Below are 23,125 nucleotides of genomic sequence, written 5' to 3'. Positions count from 1 at the left end.
CCACAGCACACTCCTCGTACACACTCCCAGCCCTCAGCATCCAAGTTAAGTATGGCTGAAGGCTGTTGGCATCTTGAAAATGCCCTGACACATTGAATGTTGGGCATATTTGCACTAAGTCAAACAGGACCTACTGAAAAAGTAGATAGGGTTGGCCCTGAGAACTTTTAACTTATTGGTTATGGAGAGGCTAGGAGTCACCCCTACCCACAAGCTATTGCAAGGCATAAATGTGGTACCTCCATGACATCCACTTGAGAATACTTTCTGGACCTGTAAAAGATCAGAAGAGGACTGGAAATGCGATTTGTAAATCAAGAAAGTCCCTTGAAGACAGGACCCTCTTGTACCCAGGTCAAAGAAGTGAACTCTAAGGATCAGTTGGCAAACCTCCTGTGGCTGTATGCTGGGAGACAACTAACTGCAAGAGGGCTTTTCTGGGAAAAACGTAGCCGACAGTAAGTCTTAAAGTGCCTCCTCTGACATTCTGGGGAGGCTTTAAAAGTGGGCACCTGTGGTGACTTGGGGCTTACAAGACTAAGTCAGAAGTTGAAAACTTTGTCCAGGATAAATCTGGTTGGCAGAGCTCACCCGTGCTCAATTGTGGCCATCCTCAAATTTTGCCTAGGTTACAGTCTACTGCGACCATTAAGTAACACTGGTGTTTTGTCCTTTTTGGCAGAATTTCAAACATATAAAACCTCCCGTTCCCCTGGTTGGATCGCTGCCATTTTGGTGTCATTTTGTTTATTAAATGTTACTCTATTTTTTAAATCAATTTGGGATCATTATTGTTTTAATTTTGGGTTTATTGCTGGTTTGGAACAGCGTAAATACTTTATATGCAGCAGAGCCGTTCACCTTGACCAATTTCTTAAATTTACAGCTGGACACTTGTTTGAAAGTGGACAGGTGTTGATGTATTCCTGTGTCAAAAGATTCTTCAACATCTTGCTTTGAAAATTTTGTTGCAGGTTATATGCTTTTGATATAACATGAACTGTGATGAGAGCACAACATTATTTTGAGCAGGGTGTTTTACTCCCTGAGGGATGATTAGTACATCCTCCTGTGCCATGATGTGTAAGCTTGTTTTCTGATTTGCTCTTCAGGTTTTCTTTTGAACTTTCTTTAAAGAAATGTTCACTGTTTGGTGGAGAAGACTTGTCGATGTCTTGAGGGATATCAGTCGGTCAGATCCATCAGAATGCCAGGTGTAAAAAGGGTCCACTTCTGACATTTGTTAAAGTGAGATGAGACTGCAGTGTGGGGAGGTCGAGTTTGTTCTAATGGCTGTAGGGACTCAAGCTGGTTTGTTTTCCGGTAGGCAGGTGACAAAAGGTAGATGGACTGTTGGATGTTCCAGATGATATCATCTTTTCTGTTATTATGATGAGTCCAGCCGGAGTGAAGATTACTTCAAAGAGTGAGGTTTTCAGCTAAAAACAATTATAAATATGCCAGTTGATCTTCCGGAAAAAATCTATCAATCTCGCTTTGCAAACTGGGTGTTCTCATATATACTGGAATGCTAGAGGAATAAATGCATTTCTGAAACACGTATAATCATCTCACCCGATAACTGGCTTAACAAACTGTTCTTTTGCCTTTAATCAAGCATGTACTCATAATATGAAAGCATCTACATTGATAGTTAGGAATCTGTTCAAGCCTGGCACCTTACAGCCATACTGATACATCCAGATCAGAGACATCAGCAGTGATATTAAACAAGTATGTGTTCTATTTTTGGTGTTGACCTGAAGAGTGGATTTGGGTTAAAATACACATTTTTAGATTATAGTAAAAGCAATATCCATGGCCTTATGTTATAAATGAATTAATTAATCTTTTTTATTTCTATAGTCATTCAAAAGCATTAAAACAACAATTCATAAAAACTATTAAAATGCAAAAAAGCTATCTGATAATTGCAACCCCAAATTTACATTAATATAAAAATTTAAAAAAGATTAGTTAAGGAGAGCGTTACCAAAACCGGCAATTTAAATGGAACTGACCCAGCTGATTACATCTGTTGTAGTTTACAGCTGTTTTGTATCACTCACTGACAACGATTTGGCAGCAGTATCCATAAACGTAGCCAATCTTATTGTCAGCTGAGGGTGCTCCCCTTTAAAAAAGAGCATTAATGCCTGCTGACATGCACTTTCTCCTAAAGAGTTCAAAAGGGGCAGAACTATCTCTTGCACTCAGTTAAAAAAGCAGTACACATACACAGAATATGCAACAGGAATATGTATCATGGAGACCAAATATTGATCCAGGGATGGCTTTAGTGCTGGTGGCGCCTGGTGCAACAATGTTTGTTGGCGCCCACCAATGACTTCCTCCGCGGTTCTCCTCACTAACACCCTTTAAGAGAGCCCCTCAAGATTGCAGAACCACTCTCTTTGACATGCATTTATTTTCTTTTATAGCGCTACTCATACCAGTGTAGTGTGTCAGAGCACTTTATAAAACCAACACACATTACACTGAGACAATGAATTGTGTGTAAATCAGTGTATAGGAAATGTTACATAAGACGGAGGACTACACGTTTTAGGAGTCACATGTCATCCATACTAGTAGCTAGTATAGTTTGAGAAGCTCAAACTCAGAATTTAAAATGTAATACCATGGTTGGAGGTTGTCTTTACTGAAAAGAATTGATTTCTACCCAAATTAACCCATTTTGTAACATTAGGCTAATGTAAAACTGGTAAAACAATCATAACGCTCTAACCTATACCTTGTAGTTTGCATTCAGCTCTTTGACAGTTAAGCAATCAATCAATCAAGACACTTATAAAGCATACTACATACCCGTGAGGGTGTCAAGGCGCTTGGGAGGGTGGCGGGGTAATGCTACTGAATGAAGAGCCAGGTCTTGAGGAGTCTTCTGAAGGCCAGTAGGTCTTGGGTCTGCCGTAGGTTGGTGGGGAACGTGTTCCAGGTCTTGGCGGTGAGGTGGGAGAAGGATCTGTCGCCGGTGGTCATTCTTCGGATGCGGGAGACTGTGGCGAGGGCGAAGCCAGTGGAGTGGAGCGGGCGGGTGGGGGTGTAGAAGCTGAGACGTCTGTTGAGGTATGTTGGGCCGGTGTTGTGGAGGGCCTTGTGTGTGTCGATGAGGAGCTTGAAGGTTATCCTCTTGTTGACGGGGAGTCACTGCAGGTCTCTCAGGTGGGGTGTGATGTGGCTGCAGCGGGGGATGTCGAGGATCAGACATTCCAAGGCGTTCTGGATGCGTTGCAGTCGTCCCAGGAGCTTGGCTGATGTTCCTGCATAGAGGGCGTGTCCGTAGTCCAGCCTGCTGGTGACGAGGGCCTGTGTGTCTGTTCTTCTATTTTCGGTGGGGATCCATCCACTTGAAGACCCTGCGGAGCATTCGGAGGGTGTTGAAGCAGGATGAGGATACGGCGTTGTCCTGTTTAGTCATGGAGAGGTTGTAGTCAAGGATGACCCCTAGGTTGCGTGCATGCGTGGTCAGTGGGTGTCGGGGCTGTTCCTAGTGTTGTCGGCCACCAGGAGTCATCCCAGGCTGAAGAGGTGGAGCTGAAGATGAGGACCTCCGTCTTGTCCGAGTACAGCTTTAGTCGGCTGTTCCTCATTCATTCGGCGACGGCCTTCATGCCTTCGTGGAGGTTGGTTTTGGAGGTGTGAGCGACTTTGGTGAGGGAGAGGATCAGCTGGGTGTCGTCGAAGTAGGAGACGTGTTGAGGTCGTGCTGTCGGGCGACGTGGGCATGGGGTGCCATGTAGATGTTGAACAGGGTTGGGCTGAGGGAAGAGCTCTGGGGTACACAGCTGTTTATCCCAAAGGCAGTGGAGCAGAAGGGGGGAGTCGGACGCTCTGAGTTCTGCCGGAGAGGAAGGATGTGGTCCAGTCCAGGGCCTTCTCTTCGATTCTGGCGTCGTATAGGCGTGTTCGTAGTGTGCGGTGGTAGACCGTATCGAATGCGGGTGACAGGTCCAGGGGGATTAGGGCCGTTGCTTCTCTGTTGTCAAGCAGGGACCTGATGTCATCGGTGGCGGCAATGAGGGTGGTTTCGGTGCTGTGGTTGGTGCAGAACCGAGACTGGGACGGGTCCAAGATGCTCTCCTCCTCGAGGTAGCGGGTCAGTTGCTTGTTGACGATTTTCTCAGTGACCTTCGCCGGGAACGGGAGAAGGGTGATGGGTCGGAAGTTCTTGAGGTCCTTAGGGTCCGCTTTGGGTTTCTTGAGTAAGGCGTTGATCTCGGTGTGCTTGCAGCTTTCCGGAAAGGTTTCTGTCTCAAAGGAGATGTTGATTACTTTCCGGAGATGGGGTGCGATGGCTGTGCAGGGTTTGTTGAAGATGTGGTGAGGGCATGGGTCTAACGGTGATCTGGAGTGGATGGTGTTCATGATCTCGCTGGTGTCCTCGTCGTTGATGCTGGCCCAGGAGAGCAGGCGGTTGGTGTAGGTGGAGGTCGCGGGGTGATGGTTGCCGGGGCGGTCGTGGCATTGAAGCTGTCATGGATGTCGGCGATCTTGCAGTAGAAGAAGGTGGCCAACGAGTCGCACAGGTCTTGCGAAGGCGGAATGTCGTTGGTGTTGGAGCTGGGGCTGGAGAGTTCCTTCACGATGTTGAAGAGCTCTTTGCTATTGTGTGCGTTGTTATCTAGGAGGTCTTTGAATGAGGCCCTCTTGGCGGTTCTGATGAGTTGATGGTGTCTGCGAGTGGCGTACTTGTGGGCTGCGTAGCTGTCCGGTGTTCGTTCGTGGATCCAGTTCTTCTCCAGTTTTCGGCATATTCGTTTGGAGGCCTGGAGGTCTTTGGTGAACCAGGTGCTTTCTTGCTGGTGTGGCTGTACTCTATCAGGATTTTAACTTATAAACTACAAGTATCACACTGAACTATTTACATTATACGCTCTTCTGTTATCTGCATGGTACAAGTGCTTAGCAGCAGGCGTACTTTGAGGTGAATGAAAACTTCCACTAGAAAAAACGCTGATCTCTCTCCAGCAGGTCCATTATTCACCAGCGTTATCTTGACATTTTTATTGTTGCTTGAACATTGATGGAGGCAAGGAACATTGCAGCAGGTGCTTTTACCTCCATAATATATTTGAAAACACAATGTCCCCCAGAAGTAAGCGCCCAGTGCAGTGGCACCAGTTGTACGGCTCTAGAGCCAGTCCTGTATTGATCTATTGTTCTTGTACATGTGCTGGGAGATAACATAGTGCATAACATATTGTTTTCGTCCATGTGCTGGAAGAACTTATCATTTCTACTCATTTGATCAAATAATTTCTTCTTATACTACCACCTGTTACATGGTTTTCCACCCTTCCCTAGATCATTAAGGTGTGCTCTTGGTCACATCTGCTCATTTCTCTGCGTCTTAGTAACCTAATCTGCAAAATTGGAGCATGCTGAGAATCATGCTTACTCCATAGCTAAGCAACATATGATAAAATATATGCTACGATATGAAACTGGACAATTAGAATCCGAGCTGCAAAGCATTAACTGTTGGTACATTATTGTGCTATACTAACCAAATTGCAATGATCACGATGAAACCATGCTTTGGAAATGATTATCCTTGTACGCCTACCTTGCTTGGAATACCCTGGGCAGTATTTCAACGTTTTATACATTTTGGCACAGTGATAGTTTAGTGCAACTAAACGAAAAAGTTAACAATGACATTACAAGAAAAGGTCTCCAGGGCATAAGTAGATGAAACGTGTATATCCTTGTTTCATCAGAACAGTGCTTCTCGTAGTGTGTTTGCAAAGTGGATTGTCTATTAGAGGTCAGCATGCTAGCACGCTGGCCTGTTTGTGCTGGAAGTAGAACGGATTGTAAACAGGAAAAAAAGCCCTGCAGGGACCGGAAGTAAAACAAGTAACGGAGGATGTGTGACTCATAAACCTTACAGCATGCTCCAAGGGTGAAAACGGGAAATGTTCAGGCATGCAGCTGGCGTAAATGGTAAAAACACCATGTCATTGCTGTGCCCCGGCTCTACATAAGAAGCCGCTCACCTAACCTCAGTGTAAAGGCAGCCTACTGCCTACCTCAGGCTGGTGTGGCATTACGTCATTCATTTTAATAGCCCATGGTCCAGTTGGCAACTCCCCACGGCGCCGTTTAGTATAATGGCAGTTATAATAACTTAACACAGCAGGATAGTATGTCTCAGAAAAAAACTGAATCTACGTCGCACACACTTTACATTGAGTTCCATTGACTCTTAAATAGAAACTTTGGTACTGAAAAAACACATTTGAGTCTTGGATTCGACTCAAAATCCTATAGTTCAAAGAAAATTACTTAATCTCCCAATGCCAGAAAAATAAAAAAAAATAAACGCAACACAAGGACAGTAAGTAAACACGCACCCTTGGGAAAATAGCATCGGACATTTGGCCTTGGTCTTTGAATGCACAGCAAATGTGACCAGATAACAAGATTTACATCCCTGTGTACAGCTGAGCTCTGTATGAGCACTTGTCTCAAGTGCTCCAGATTAAAGAAAAAAGGAGTTCCTGAACAGATGTTAAAATGGTGACCAGTGTATTCATATAGTACTTCGTCCCTGCTCTCCGGCACGGCTAAACAGCAAGAGGCATGACAAATGTATGCCATGGACAAATGAGGAGAAAGAATATGCAACTGACAATGGGAGGCCTATGGGTGGCTGAAGGCCACAAAGTAGACACAGCATGTCTTGAAGAGACAACGCAAGCGCTGTCTAGCTGAGACCTAGAGAAGACCAGTTGCACATTTTGCAGGAGGTCATGCTGTCTACTGGGAAGTTGTGCTTTGCTTGGGGAAGTAATTGAGCTCTACTGAAGGTGCAAGATGCGCCTTTTCCAATACCAGGAATGCAGGTACATCTAAGTAAGTGCCTGCCCATGTCAAGCCCCGGATTTGAAAATGTGGAGCCTGGAAGGGCTTCTTGGGAAGCCTAGATGTGTATAAATACATAGATCACTGAGCACTTAGAACTTTGGTTCTCTACGTTTATAGATGCTTATAATTTAAACAAAATCATATGCAAAACACAATTGTTGTTAGAAGCTGATTGTTAGTTCAGATCGAAACGATTTTTGATGTGAATACTGACTAATCTCCTCCACACATGCTTTGTCCAAAAGTAGCAATCAGCTAAGTGACATGTTTTTAAAATGTTTATGATTTTAACATATCTTTATTGATTTTATTAAATCATACATCATTTACACTGAGGAAGCAATACAGTAGAATTCCAGTAAGTATTATTGCTACCTCATGAAACTCTTGTTCTTATAGAGGGAATATAGTTATAGAATTATTTAGCTTAAAATGTTTGATTAGCGATGGAAATTGATGGTTGGGGTGATGTGGGTTCATGGGCCTCAGATTAAAAACCGTAATGCATGTCCTAAATAGACATTTCAGGAGTTGGGTCAACTGTATCGTTTAACTCTATTTACTTCCAAATATAATATTGTAAAGAAAGTGCTATGGCTTTGTTTTTAAGATGATGACAAGTTGCAACAAATATTGCTTGCTGCAATAGTACTTGTTTAACCAGACCATATTCTAGGTGTATTTGGGTTTGTGACTTGAAATTTGGTAATCTTTAATTCATTCTGTAGATAATACACTGAGTCAAGTAAAAATAACTTGGCAAATTTCCCAAAGGTTGCCTCGAGCCAGTAGGTCAATAATGGTAATAATTTAAGGGCCTTGCCTTATGTACAAGGCATTGTTAAGCCACTTAACGTGTCTTAACGCTGCCTTGTACATAAGGCACCCTTTCACGCTATGTTTAGCGTGAAAGGGGCGTGCAGTGGGTGTTGCAGTGGGCGTTCCACTGCAAAAACCATTGTATTTGACGCTACTCCTTACTTACAAGGGTGGTGTACATAGGAGGCAGCGCCAAAATGAAGACCAAGAAAACCCTGGTCTTAAGTTGGCGAAACGAGGAGAAATGCATTATTTCTCCTCATTTTTGTGTTTTCCATGTGTGCTGCCTTGTGTAATGGGATTGTTTCTGTGCAGGAAGGGACACCTTGCACTCTGGTTCAATGGTGCCTGCGTTGTCACTTACCCCCACATGCATCAAAGGTTTTTGAAATCGCAAACGGTGCGAATCGGAAAATTCGGCCGTTTGCGATTCCAAAATCACTTTTTGCTATGCATGAAACTTTTAGGAATTTTTTGCACTTCTAAAAAATGCGTTTGCATTTAAGGAATTGCATGTGTGCGATTCCTTAAATGCAATGCATGATTTAAAAAAAAAATGCGAATTATAAAATAGGAGGTGCAAATTAACACGAGGTTGACCCTCGTGTTAATTTGCGAAAATTTAAAAAAAAGCAAAAAAATGCATTTTTTAAACATGCATGTTACAGACACACATGTCCTTAGGACATGTGTGTGTGAAACATGCACTTGAAAATACATTTCAGGGGTGCAGGGGGGGGTCCTTTGGACCCCCCTCTGCACCCTTGCAATGCATCAACAAATTGCGAGTGCAAAAAAAAAATGCAAAACGGCATTGATTCATGTAATGCCATTCCTTAATTGCGATTCGCAATTTCCGAAAATTAAGAAATCCTAAAAACTTTTAGGATTTCTTGATGCATAGGATTTTGCATTTCCTAAATAGCGATTCCTTAATTTTCGCTATTTAAGAAATGCAAAATCCTAGATTGATGCATGTGGGGGCAAGTTCTTGTAAATATGGTGCAGCCTTGTGTTTCCGAATTGGCAGAGTGCGTCGGTAAGCCCAGGAGGCTAACGACACGCTAGGCACGTCATTGTATATATACCCCTCACTTTTTACTACCTGCAGCACGGATTCAAGTGAAGGACTAGTTATTTTTTTGCCAAAGCATTAAAATCACAACCAGGAGAATGTGCATTTGACTACATACTCATGTTTTTACTATTTACATAGGCAAGCCTAATTCATACAATAATGACCACTTTCATTTAAACGAAATTTAACTCTGTATGGTTATTCAGGCTATAGAAGCATCTGAAGAGAAACCAGCATTTTAATCAACAGTCTAACGTTATAATTTTTGCCACTTGAAAATACTCCCAGCAGAACCGAAAATGACTTACTACTCCTTAATAAAGCAATTTACTCTCGACTTCTAAAAGTATGAAGTAAATACTATCATTTAAAATGTTACTTATAGCCGAAGGGGTCGTCATGGCGAAGCTGAAAGAGCCACGAGTTCCTTTGACACTTTTGCGGCAACGAGTCTAGAACCATCATTCCGGACAAGGATGTCAAATTTCAAGATCACGTTTGGCCGAACTGTTCTGAGCTGCTAAATTTGGTTGGTATAGAACTCCTGGCTCTTAATTTGTCAAACAGCCCAACAGTAGTTAGATTGCGATACAACCTAATTAGTTAGGGATCTGAAAGGACACAGCAGGTGCATTTAGAGTCAATATCCTTTCTTGGATGACCCACATAAAATCCCTACTCTCTGCTTTCACTTTCTCTCAATATACTTGCCTTTATACACTCAATGTCTGAAAGCCGCTAAGAATCTGCAGAATCAAAACAGGATTTTAGATAATACTTCGGACTTGGGCAATGTTATTAGAACTAATGCGGTACAAAACGTATAGGAATAGCTCACCTCTCCATTTTCCCTTTGAAGTTTTGATTTTATAGACGACGAATTGGCCACATCACTGCTTTTTCTCAGTTCTAAAAGAAAGGAATGTTACATGTTAAAATGCTGATCAGCCCTTAATGTAGAATAAGAAAGATACTTTCAGTACTACAGTGTATTCAGATGTATGAATAATTTAATCATTTAATTGGGGGGTTGTAAAGTGCTGCACACAATGCCACTGTAACCTCAGGACAGCGTGATGCTAAAATGAGGCATTCCCGGTATGTTCATGCTCCTAGAATTAAAGCCACTGGACTGAGTTCTGGAAGGGCTAGCACAGCCTTTTATGCTTCAGCGTTTGACAGAATGAGCAAAACCTAATTAGATAAATAGATAATTCGGAATTAGATGTGTACTGCATGGAAATTATTTGGAAATGTTATTACTGGTAGTAGCAGTTACATTAATGTAGGACAACTTATTTATCAAATTGACTTTGTTTTCCGAATAAAGCCATATTTAATTAATCACTATGTTATTTTATCTTGTATTACGGATTATTCGCCTAAATGTTACTAGACCACATATTTTCATAGCACTTAATATATGTCAAGTAAATCATGCTTCTGATGGGTTACTATAATGTACCCTGCTCAACGACAGAAAACAAGGCAGCGCAAGAAATAAACCATTCATTTAAACTTACTATACCACCTATGCTAACGCGGGATTACTGGTTACTAGTTACCTTACCAAATCCCAAACTATGTCGACTGAATCGTTGGTACCTGTCATTGAGTAAAAGGTAATCTTACAATAAATCAATCAATTTAAGAACTTACACCACTCTAAATGACCACTGACCAAATTTTAAGTTTCAAAGATTTAATATAAAGTCAAAGATAACTGAAGATACAAACTTCTCAAAATGAGATTAAGAAGATAAATCGGTATCACTATGAACATGAACTTTTTGAATAGTCTGAGTCTGAAAAACAGAATAATGAGTACAAGCTCGAAAACCATAAGGGTTGCCAAAATGGATACAAGTTGCAACCTCAAAGTCATTACAGAAAAGAAAATTAAGGTTAGTCTGTCCCTACACTATACTAAATGACATCCCTACTTAGCAAGATCTTTACCCCTCTAGGTGTCAGCCGTGGTGACTTCCTAAGAAGATCACGCACTTCTCTTTGTCTCTTCTCTGATAATGGGTCTCTCCTGATCAGCCTATCTGCCTACCCATCCGCTTCCTTAGGCTCCCAAAATCATCTGCTCTGCTCTCCTCCCGGGTCGCTTTCCCTAATACCAAATCACATTTCCAAAAGAAACGCCCCTTGGGACGCCCCTCACGTGGTACATCTTTGCGCGGCAAACTCCATGATGGTACTCTTGAAGACCCTCGTTAAAGTTGACCTTGGTTCCCAGGCTTCTTCTCCAGTGCGCTGATACCCCCTGAAATTCCTGGAAACTCCTACAGGCCTGCGCCAAGCGCCACTGAACAAAGCCCCTTTCATTCTAGCTGATTAAGACCCTTGCACCTGCATACAGTCCGTCCTGCAGTGGGCCTCAAATTCCAGACTCCACCACATCTTTGAGTCATAAAACACACTCCAAGCTCTGTGCTGGACACCTCTCGACTTCTTCCTTAACGAGCACATGGTAGTTCAAACGATATGACATTATCAGTTCAGGCCTACTTGATTTACATGAAGCAGGTCCCTGCACTCTTAAAACATTAACTTGATTTAAACAACATTCTTAACTAGCATACGTTTCTAAAACAACACATCTATAAAGCATATATTTCAAACTTAGTTCGATAATACATTTGGAAGAACCACGTCAACCTTGTCTCACATTATTTTAGCAGCACGTTTAGATTTTCTGTGAATTGCCATGAGGCCTACACATTATACTGGTTTTGTAAAGTTCTATTCAACTCTAACATGATTCCTTTAACATGAGAACATGAGGTTTTCATATTCATCCCAAACATTTCTACATTAGCCTCACACAGTTATGATTATTGTTACTCTACTTAAACATTCTATGCATTTCACCACTGAATATAAGACACTCGGTGTATTTCACTTCTAAATATAAACACTCTGGTGCAAAGTACATGTTAACTAACTACGTGCTTGTAAATATGGTACACTTATACATTTTTTTCAAACTTGTGCTCTCTCAGTCCCCCCTTTGATGACCTTCAGGGGTCATCACCATCAAGACACTAACAATGTAGAACCCTTCAAAGTGAAGTCATGGCAGTGCCACCTCTTTTCATAGTCTCCAATGCTTTCAGACTCTTGTATTGAGTGTCCTGCATCGCTGTCAACTCTTCCTCCTGTTTCCTCATAGTTCTCTGCAACCTATTTGCTCTATAACATTGATACAAACGCACCAATCCCCACAAAGTGATTACGCAAATCACAATTATAATGATGGGTTTCAGTATGTACCAAACAATACCCTTTCCTAAGTTGGCAAACCAACCTCCAACTTTACCCATTCCATGACCTACTTTCTCCCACACGTTTACTTTTGCCAGGTCCTCAATTTCGTAGTGTATGGCAGTGATGTTTCGTATATACTTCTCTAGAGGTTTTGAATTGTCTGGAATGTAAGTGCAGCATTCCTGGACCTTCAAAGCCTTACAGACTCCTCCCTCTTTAGCTAACAGGACGTCTAAAGCAAGTCGGTTCTGAAGAACCATTGCCCTAATCGATTGCATCTCCCCTTCTATCAACATCAATGATCTTGCAGTACTGGCAGATAGCCTATCTACGACTGTAGCTAACCTCCTGATCTTAATGTCATTCAGTATCAGTCCTAAGAAAGGGAATGCAGCACCGAGTACATCTCCAACTACTTCTGCTGCACCCAGCCCTCTCTTCCACCTAGTTGGTATTTCTTTCTTTGTCGTTTCTAAATTCTCAACATGATATATTTTAGGGAAGACAACAGCCAGATAGCATGATCCGTACCAATTATCTGGTAGCTTCACATAGGCATTTCTTCCACATACAAAATATACATTTGGAATTGCTTGCATCCCCTTCAAAAAATCCTTAGAGTAATACTCCAGTTGAAAGGCATGTTCACAATTGACTTGACCTACATAAAAATTCTCATAATAGGAGTAACTCCTGTGTATGCACAGTTTCCCCCGTTTCTCCTTATCCAAAGCAATTGGACCAATACTACCTTTTCTTTGATGTGCCCTTTCCTCCTTGGTCCAATCTGTTTCCCATTGTCCTGATGCCTTCAAAATCTTCTGCCTCCTGTATCTAGTATCTACCTGTCCTATAAACTTTTTCTCAATTTCTGACACTTGACAAGTCAGATTGTTCCTTCGAGCATGTGAAGTATCTAACCTTTTCCATGGAATAAACCATTTGTGTAATCTGTCTTCGCTTTTGTAATAGTCCCATTTGTTCAAATGCTTGAAATTCGGGACCTCTGGCAATGTCGAGTCGAAATTCGAGAAATAATACTCAAATCCATCTCGTCCATAAAATATGCTCAACAACAAACTGCATGTGATTCCATATGTCAATGGAAGATGATGGTACCTGATACCCTCCTCCACAGAAGCTGGTAATTGCATACAAATGTAGCAATTCTTCACCTCCATGGCGTCAACGTATTCATAAAGCAATTTAGCATAAGCATTTGACCTGTAATTTCCCTGTGACTCATCCATGTGTAACCTTTTTACTTCTGCATCTAACAATGCTTTGTCTTTATCATTGATGTTTCCCTTATCATTAGCAATAGGAGTTCTCGGTGTTGACACTCCCTTGTCCTCCTTCACTGCAACTGCATCCCTCTCGTGTCCTACTATGTATGAGACAGTAACCACTAAAACTATAAGGGAAATCACCACTCCCAACAGTGTGCCAACTATACATTTTGCCCTGCGGTTCGGGTTGCCAGCCTCCATGTTCTCAAACAGTGTAGTTCTTGACTTTCTTCCAGCATTCACTTCTTCTCTTTCCTGAGCCAAAAGTCTTTCTTTCTCGCAATGTCTTTCTTTTGAACACTTGGAAGCTTGACAATTTATTTCCGCAAAACAGTTCAAAGTCCCGTAGAAATTAGACAACCCTAGCCCTTCTCCATCCACTAAAAGGAAACCCCTATCACTTTTCTTCTTCCACTCGGCGCTAGGTTATCTTGCAACAAGTTTACAATTTCTTTTCAAAAGTCTTATTTTCATCTAAAGTTATGTATGGCTCAAGTAGGGACACTACGTCTTCATAAATGTCCATCCGAAGTATCATTCCCTCAGGTTCTGGGCAGTTCGTACCACAACATGGAAAGTCAACTGTTTCTAGGATTATTCTCCTTATTTCGCTTTGGACAAGTGGACGGACGAAATTGAGAGTTAACGTTTTTTCAATTTCTACTCCTGGTACTATCAGCTCTACATCCACAATCACAAAGGGGTCCGTTCTAATCAGGATCACTTTCTTCACCTTTCCAGTTCTGCGCCCCCTTGAAGACATTCGCAATATGGTATTAATCCACAACTATGAGCGCTCCTAGGATTTCTACTACTCGCTCAAGCATTTCCAAACGAAGAAGAGTTCCCTCCAATATTGGATATCGTGAACAGCAAACTGGAAACTCAACTGTCTCTAAAATCAATTTTCTTATTCCGCTCAGGAGAGGAGGATGAACGATGTTGAGTGTCAGCAACCTTTCGGTCTCCGCTCCTGGCAGTAGAAACCTTATTTGCACTGTGATGATCGGGTTAGTTCTGACCAGGTCCACTTCCCGGATCCTCCCGGTTCTGTGCCCCCCAGACATCTGCAACGAGGTAGGTCCAGTCGGGAGTAGAGTATCTTCTACTAGGCACTCGCACCCTCCTTGATCTTCTAAGGCCCTCCTCGGCTTGATCCTGGATATCTTCTTCTGGATCTGAGTCTTCGGATATAGGAGTAAGCGTTTCTTCCTGGGCCGACCTCAAACTTAGCCTTCTCCTCCTTGCTGGCCAAGTGGCAGCTCCAAGCCTTATTCTCCTATTCCTTGTCCTCTCACTTGGTTCTTGGTCGCTCTGATACGGATCTGAGTCTGAGTCGTATTCACTTCTGCTCTCTCCTTCAGTTGCGTCTTCCGTCTCACTGCCGTCCTGCCTTCGCTCTTCTTCTGAATCCGTTGCGTTCCCAACTTCTTCCGACACCTCCTCAGCTGCTGCAATCCCTTCTTGCGACCCTTCTTCCACTTCCGGGCTTTCGTCTGGGATAGGAGCTGTTCCTTCTAGAGGTGCTGGAACTCTTCGAGTATGGGATGCATGGATCCAATTTGGCAGCCCCCCGCACTTCACCGCGGTGTTCGTTATCAGGATTACCTGAAAGGGCCCACGCCAGCGAACATCTAGGCAGTTCTTCCGGACGTGTTTTTTAACCAACACCCAGTCCCCTGGGTTCAGGTCATGACACAGGTTCCTCGATGCTGGAACTTCAGCCGCATGCACCTGAAGGGACACAGAATGGATGGCGTCAGACAGTCCTTTACAATAATCCAAGATCAGATCATCTGTAATATTCAATAGGGCAGTAGTTGGAACTGTGGGAAGTCTCATGGCCCTCCCCATCAGGATCTCGTGGGGAGAGAGACCTGTCCTCCTGTCAGGTGTGCTGCGCATGCTCATGAGCACTAAAGGAAGAGCATCTGGCCAACTCAAAGATGTGGATGCCACTACTTTAGCCAATCTATTCTTCAATGTGCCATTCACTTGTTCCACAATTCCTGAAGCTTCTGGTCGATAACTACAATGCAGCTTTTGATCGATATTCAGTGTGGAGCACAACATCTTCACTATTTCGCTGTTAAAATGTTTTCCTCTGTCAGATTCCAAAGAGGCAGGCACCCCGAAGCGCGGTATCAACTCCCTGAGCAACAATTTAGCCACTGTGAGTGTATCGCACCTACGTGTAGGGTACGCTTCAACCCATCTGGAAAATACGCATACAATCACCAACACATACCGAAGGCGATTAACTCTTGGCATTTCGATGAAATCTAGTTGCATTCTATTGAAAGGCCCCCCCGACCTCCCAATGTGACTCAGTGTGACTGGTGTTCGCTTGCCTACGTTCAGTTGTTGGCAGGTAACACATCGCTTGCATACTGATTCTGCTGCTATTCTAAATTTAGGGCAATACCAAGTTTGCCTAAACACTCTCATCATAGCATCCCTTCCTAGATGTACTGGACCATGTATTTCTCTCGCCATGGGATTAGCTAATTCTTCAGGTAACACAGCTCTCCCATCTGCTGAAACCCAAAAATCCATTTCACTTCGCACACAACCTGCTGTTTCCCATGCCCTTTTCTCAGTTTCTGGTGCATTCTCCTGCATTATTCTTAAATCCTCCCAAGTGTCTACAGTTTCTAACATCATACTTAATTCAGTCTTTTCTTCTGCACCTTCTATTTCCACCTTTGAGAAAGAATAATTTTGTTCCGCACAATAGCGTGCGACTTCATCAGCGTATCTGCTGCCTTGTGACACAAAATCTGTATTCTTAGTATGAGCTACACACTTTACTATTGCGATGTCAACTGGACCTTGTAATGCTTCTAACAACAGCCGCACAAATTCTCCATTTCGAATGGGCGAACCAGAGGAGGTCATGTAACCCCTCTGAGACCACAACTGCCCGAAATCGTGAACCACACCGAAACCATATTGGCTGTCCGTGTAGATGGTGACTCTCTTTCCGTTTCCTGCTATGCAGGCACGAGTTAGGGCAATAATTTCTGCTACCTGTGCGGAATGTACTCCTTCCAGGCAAGCGGCTTCCACAACTCCAGTAATAGTACAAACAGCATAAGCTGCTCTCAACCGACCAGTATCGTCTCTTAAACATGAGCCATCAACAAAGTAAATTTCATCGGGGTCAGACAACGGCTCATCCACAATATCTGGTCTGGGTTTCGTGCATAGTTCAGTCACATCAAGGCAATCGTGGTCTTCACATCCTTCGCCTTCTATTACAGTAGGTAATGGCATCAAAGTAGCAGGATTCAAGACAGAGCATCTCCTAAGAGTCACGTTCTCCGCAGCAAGGATAACTTGCTCGTAGCGCGTGAGCCTACTATTGGTCAGATGCTGCGTCTTCGTCCTGGTCATTAGCAATTCAACTGAATGTGGTACATACACCACCACTGGATGTCCCATCACAATACTCTCGCTCCTTTCAATGCTGACACCCGTTGCAGCAACGGATTTGAGACATCCGGGCAACGCTGCGGCTACTGGATCTAATGTAGCCGAAAAATATGCAACTGGTCTACGGGCATTTCCGTGGGTCTGTGCCAAGACTGACAAAGCACATCCCTCTCTCTCACAGCAATAGAGTGAAAATGACTTCTCGTAATCGGGCATTCCCAGAGCCGGAGCACGACACAAATCGTCTCTCAGCTGCAAGAACGCCACCAAGCATTCTTCGTCCCATGGTACCGGATCACTCACCTCCTTGTGCGTCAGTTTCTGTAAGGGTTTTGCTTTCAGTGAAAAGTTAACTATCCACTGTCGGCAGTAACCCACCATTCCTAGGAACATTCTAACTTCTCTCTGTGTTGTAGGCGCATTCATCTTCATTATCGCCTCAATCCTCTCTGGTGACACCTTACGTTTTCCTTTCTCTAACCGGTGCCCCAAATACTGTACTTCTGTCAGACAGTACTGTAACTTGCTTGGAGATACCTTATGTCCATTTTTGGCTAAATGATTCAGTAAGGCAATTGAATCTGCTTTACAGGCTTCCTCTGTCTCTGACGCAACAAGTAGGTCATCTATGTACTGGACCAGAACCGAGTTCTGCGGCAGTACTAGATTTTCGAGATTCTTCTTCAACAACTGGTTGAAGATGGATGGGCTGTCTGTGAATCCTTGTGGGATTCGACACCATGTTAAAACGCGATCTTCCATTTTAAAAGCAAAAAGATACCTGCTCTCTTCATCCAATGGGATGGAAAAGAAAGCCTGGCAAAGATCTATCACTGTGAACCATTCTGCTTGACATGGTATTTGAAACAATATCACTGAAGGATTCGGTACCACGGGACAACATGAAACGACTATGTTGTTAATTTTTCGTAAATCCTGCACAATCCTGAATTTCCCGCTAGGTTTCTGCAAACCCATAATCGGGGAGTTACAAGGACTACCCACGATTTCTTTCAGTATTCCCTGTTGTATCATTGACTCGATCACAGGTTTTATTCCCGCAATCGTTTCCTGGGACAATTTGTATTGAGGCGTTCTTGGAAACTCAACATTTGGTTTTACCAGAATTTTTACCGGTTCTACCCCTTTAATCAATCCTATATCTTCTCCTGTGAAATCCCACACCTCTGACGCCACTGCATCTCTTAAATCTTGGGGAAGATCTTCTACAGTCAGAGTAGGATATAGTTCTACACAGAATTTTGAATTGGCCACCTTAAAGGTAGCATCATCGTCGGTAGTCTGTACCTCCACTCCTTGTGGGGTGCAGTATATGGTGCAATTCAATTTGCATAACAAATCCCTTCCCAACAGACATACCGGACTCGAGTCACAAACCACAAACTGATGTTCGTTCATGTGGTTTCCAATTTTCACAGACACTGGTTCTGTCAAGGGACTAGTCATTCTTTTATTTGCGACTCCTACCACCTGAATAGTTTCCCCTGACATTGGCAAGTCTGGAACCACCGCTGATCTCAGAGTCGAACGAGTAGCCCCAGTATCCACTAAGAACGTAGTGGGACACCCTGCCACTTCTGCCTCAACAAATGGCCCTCTTTGATCCACTTCTAGGACTGCCCCGAGGGTACAGTCCTCTTCACTGCTCACACGTTGTCCTGTCAATGGATCAATGTAGTAACACTTTTCTTCCTCGATGGAGAGGCATCTGCTTAAAGACCTTACTCCCTGTCGCTACCTTCGGTGGCTGTGGGAACTGGGCCCGTGGGGCCGAAGTCCCCCCTTTGGCCACCTTGCCTCCTGGAACTGTCACCTTTGGAGTTGGGACTTCTTGAACCTGCTCTTCTACTTCTAGCTCTCCATTTTCGGGGTTAAAGGGACACTCGCGTCGCCAATGCCCCACCTGGTGACACTGATGGCACTTTGTCGTTTTCTTTAAAGTGGCAAAGTCTATCCTAGGTCTCTGCCCTTCTTCATTATCTTTGTTCTGACCGTTTGGTTTTCGTCCCATCCCCTGCTTCTGCTGGCCACCCTTCCCAGCGGACTGCATTTGCACCACCATCAATTTCTCCTTTAGATTCTTGGCTTTAGAATCTATCTCGTCACTACAGTACCTCGCATAACGTAAAATCTCATCTAGTGGTTTGTTCTGCCAACAGATTAAATGTTGCTGTATCATCAAACAAATATCAGGTCTCAACCCCAAGACAAACTTTGACACAAACTGCCCTATATCTTTGGGATCCATTACATCTAGTCCACTGTATTGCTTGAATGTTTTCAATAATCTTTCATAAAACTCGTGAACTGTCTCCTTGGGTTCCTGCCTTGTTCGGTCTATTTTCACCCAATCTATGTCCTGTGGTGGTACCTTATCTTTCAGCCATGCTATTACCCTTTCATACTTTCGCATGACAATCTCGGACGGTCCATTAGTCCGAGCATCCCTCACTGGTTCAGTATTTGGCCATTCAACACTAGTCTTGCACGGGGTCCATAAATCAGATGGGACCACGATGTCAAACAACGTGTTCAAATCTATCCACAGTACTTTCGAGATTTTGACAAACCTCTCTACCTGTTTATACCATTCTACTGGATTGTCCCTCAACTTCGGAAATGAGTTGGTAAATGCAGCTAAGTCTCCTCTACTCCAGGGCACATGTACATAATTTCCATTTGATATTTCTCGCAAAGGGAATGCCTCCATCTGCATTACCCTTCCCTCAGGGGTCATCACATTTGTACTTCGCCTAACTTTGCCCTTTTTCGACCACCTTTCTTCCCATTTGTCCAATTCTCTCCACACTCTTATCCCTGATACCAGCTCTCTTATGTGTGTTTTTAATCCAGTAGTTCTCTTCTCATCTAGATCCTGGTCTGCGTACTGTAATCTGTGGTTACTCTGTAATGCCCTTGTCCTAGATAAATCCACGGCATACCTGTCTGCCAAATCAGTCAGTTTCTCATGAAACGCTCTAGCTTTCCTAGTAATATCCTTTGCCATGAACAATAACTCATCCTGTTCATACAATTCTATCCTTTCCAAAGGTAATGTTCCATCTATTATCTCGTCAACATCTGATTTTAAACTAGTAACATCAAGCCTTTTTGCCTTAATTTCAGCCTTCAAGACACTCAATTTAGCTCCTCCATCCGCATCTCTCCCATCCCAGCTCCGAGATCTACGTTTAGGTATTGGTGAATTATAGGGAGTCCTCCCCTGTTCCCATCTCTCTAGGTCCCATGCCTTTCCATCTTCTCGGGGTGGGTGGTGAAACACTCCTTCATGCCTCCTAGCCTCTCTCTCCCCATCCTGGCTAGTTTCACGGGATGCAGGGCAAGATGTTCCATTACTCCCTCTTTCTTCCTCATGCATCTGTGACCTCCGATCACTCGATGTATGACGTGACCTTTCACTGTTCCCTCTTTGCCAGTGCTGTACATTTTCCCCAGGTGCGTGTGAGTGATGAGTGCACCTAAACCTGTCTCTGTACTCTTGCGTTCTTTGGTCTCCCTCTGTTTGCGTGAGGCGAGACACTTCCTCACACTCCATACTCCTCGTATTCTGTTCCTGCTGTTCTCTCTGATTTGTAGGACATGCATCCCCTCTATTCTCGGGACTTCGGCCGTCCCGACCCTGACTGCTTTCGCTGGCCCCACAGTGAGATACAGTCCCGTTACCCCTGCTTTCCCACTCTGGTTCCGTTCTTGTCCTGTTACTCAGGGATACTGTGGACCCGTCCCATTCCCTCAAATCAGCTCTTAATTCTGAATAGGGTCTTGGCCGCGGTCCCCTTAGATCCATTGGTCCTCTCGGACCTCCCTGTTCTGAATTGGGACCGACAGTTGTGTCTAATGGGGTATTCCATGTTACCGATCCTGGCAATTGCTTCCATGCATTTGTCACGTTATTCCTCCTTTCCATCTCGATCCTTTCTCTATCCAATTGCCTCTGTTGTTCCTCTCTATCTCTCTCAGGGTTATAGATCGAAACTATGGGTCCTATGGTAACAGGCACTTGAAGAGCATCTGGCAATCCAAAGGACTCAACCCTTTCGGTGGCTGGCGTTTTCTGCACCACAAACCTTCCCACTACACTCTGTGCTGTACTAGGTTGAGGTGTCTCCCCACCTTTGATAGGTGTCCATTCCGATATAGGGAGTGGTGTATACCCCTCTATGGCATTCCCATCTTCCCTTGCAAGCCCTCTATCTTCAATTTCCTCAACTCTCGGAGGTGGTCTATCCATTAACAATCTATTTATCAGATTGTCTTCCGACTCGCTTTCCTCGTCTTCTTCCATGAGGTTTCCTCCTCCTGCCACCTCCCTCATCGGATACATTTTTTCCACCTCAATAACCTGTACCCTCCACCGCTTTGCTTCCTCATCCCATTTAGAATCTCGCACTGCTCTTACCGATCGCGTCAGTCTTTGTTGACGCCTGTTCAAATTTCTGTCGTGTGCCGCCCTAATCCATGCATTAAGGGCCTCAAACTGTGTAGGTCTAGGTGAGGGTTTCAATGAGGACATAGTTGCTTTTAGCCGATGTAACACCTCTAACTTAAACGTCCCGTACTTCGGGAACTGCATTTCCTCATTCCCTTCCGTAAGCTTATTCCAAGCCCCAATCCATAATATGGTATGCAGCCCCACATTCGTTGCCATATAATGAGCTGGTGTACCCTCCGGCGGAGCCTCTTCCCCGTAATAATGTTCACTTCGTTTACGTTTAAAAATCCCTTTCAAACACTTAAAACACTTCATGATTTCGCTCTTTCTCTGCGTTTGTTTACTTCCTGATGATATTCCACCAATCTCAGCCCCGTTCACACTAACTGGCCTATCCGTACGCGACTTTCCTCCGACGTCACTCTAGCCGTCCAACCAGAGCGCGGCTCTAGCTAACGTCACACCAACCGCTCAATCACAGCGCGGCTCTAGCCGACGTCACCCGTCCCCCTTCGCAGCAGTTCCCCTCGTTTCTCAGCTCGTCTCCTCGGTCATGCACGCATCCCATTCATACTCTGAAAAATGATTACTTCCGTCCAAGCGATCACCTTTCTTGACTGTACGCCCACAGTCTTTCTGTAGTTGTCACCTTAACTTGGCCCTCTCCGATAGGTTACTCACACACAGTAACTTTCGACCAGCGTCCGTTACTCATACACCCACTCTTACACTCCCCCTATCTTGGATCCACGGCGGTCAATGGTACCTCGTGACCTCCGTACTATGGTCGACAACTACCCTGGATGTTCGATACACCCAAAACCACTTAAGCTCTGGCCTGAACTTAAGATTTCACCAGTTCACCCGTTTACCAGGTAACCAGCTTACCAGGTTGCGCGCGCTCACAACCTTCTCTCATTCACACTACAGGCATTCAACTCCGCAAGACATTACAATACAAATACAACACAAAACACCGCAATCTGTTCACGCATGACCCTTTTTATACTCACTCTCCTCCGATACTGCTGCTTTTCTCGCACCGTCTGCACCTTTCGGCACACGATTCTTCCGCTGCTCGTCTCTCGACGTCTAGGGGCCTTGGGGTAAACTAACCTCTCTAGATTACCTTCCTCAAGAAGATAACCATCCTCACTCTGCTACCAACTGCTAACGCGGGATTACTGGTTACTAGTTACCTTACCAAATCCCAAACTATGTCGACTGAATCGTTGGTACCTGTCATTGAGTAAAAGGTAATCTTACAATAAATCAATCAATTTAAGAACTTACACCACTCTAAATGACCACTGACCAAATTTTAAGTTTCAAAGATTTAATATAAAGTCAAAGATAACTGAAGATACAAACTTCTCAAAATGAGATTAAGAAGATAAATCGGTATCACTATGAACATGAACTTTTTGAATAGTCTGAGTCTGAAAAACAGAATAATGAGTACAAGCTCGAAAACCATAAGGGTTGCCAAAATGGATACAAGGTGCAACCTCAAAGTCATTACAGAAAAGAAAATTAAGGTTAGTCTGTCCCTACACTATACTAAATGACATCCCTACTTAGCAAGATCTTTACCCCTCTAGGTGTCAGCCGTGGTGACTTCCTAAGAAGATCACGCACTTCTCTTTGTCTCTTCTCTGATAATGGGTCTCTCCTGATCAGCCTATCTGCCTACCCATCCGCTTCCTTAGGCTCCCAAAATCATCTGCTCTGCTCTCCTCCCGGGTCGCTTTCCCTAATACCAAATCACATTTCCAAAAGAAACGCCCCTTGGGACGCCCCTCACGTGGTACATCTTTGCGTGGCAAACTCCATGATGGTACTCTTGAAGACCCTCGTTAA

The 23,125-nt window shown here is 43.9% G+C and overlaps 1 protein-coding gene across 1 annotated transcript in view; it reads right to left on the bottom strand.

Annotated features, from left to right (window-relative positions):
• The window catches only part of PARP8 (poly(ADP-ribose) polymerase family member 8), a 759,201-nt gene that overhangs the window by 474,024 nt on the left and 262,052 nt on the right, over positions 1 to 23,125 (bottom strand). The window contains exon 5 of the mRNA XM_078675052.1: positions 9,630 to 9,700. Coding sequence (XP_078531178.1) covers positions 9,630 to 9,700 — 71 coding nt within the window. The remainder of the gene's footprint in view (positions 1 to 9,629; positions 9,701 to 23,125) is intronic.

This window comes from Lissotriton helveticus, chromosome 2_1 (assembly GCF_964261635.1).
Source record: "Lissotriton helveticus chromosome 2_1, aLisHel1.1, whole genome shotgun sequence".
NCBI classification, from domain to species: Eukaryota; Metazoa; Chordata; class Amphibia; order Caudata; family Salamandridae; genus Lissotriton; species Lissotriton helveticus.
The sequence above is the reverse complement of the archived record's forward strand: the minus strand, read 5'-3'. Positions and strand labels throughout refer to the sequence as shown.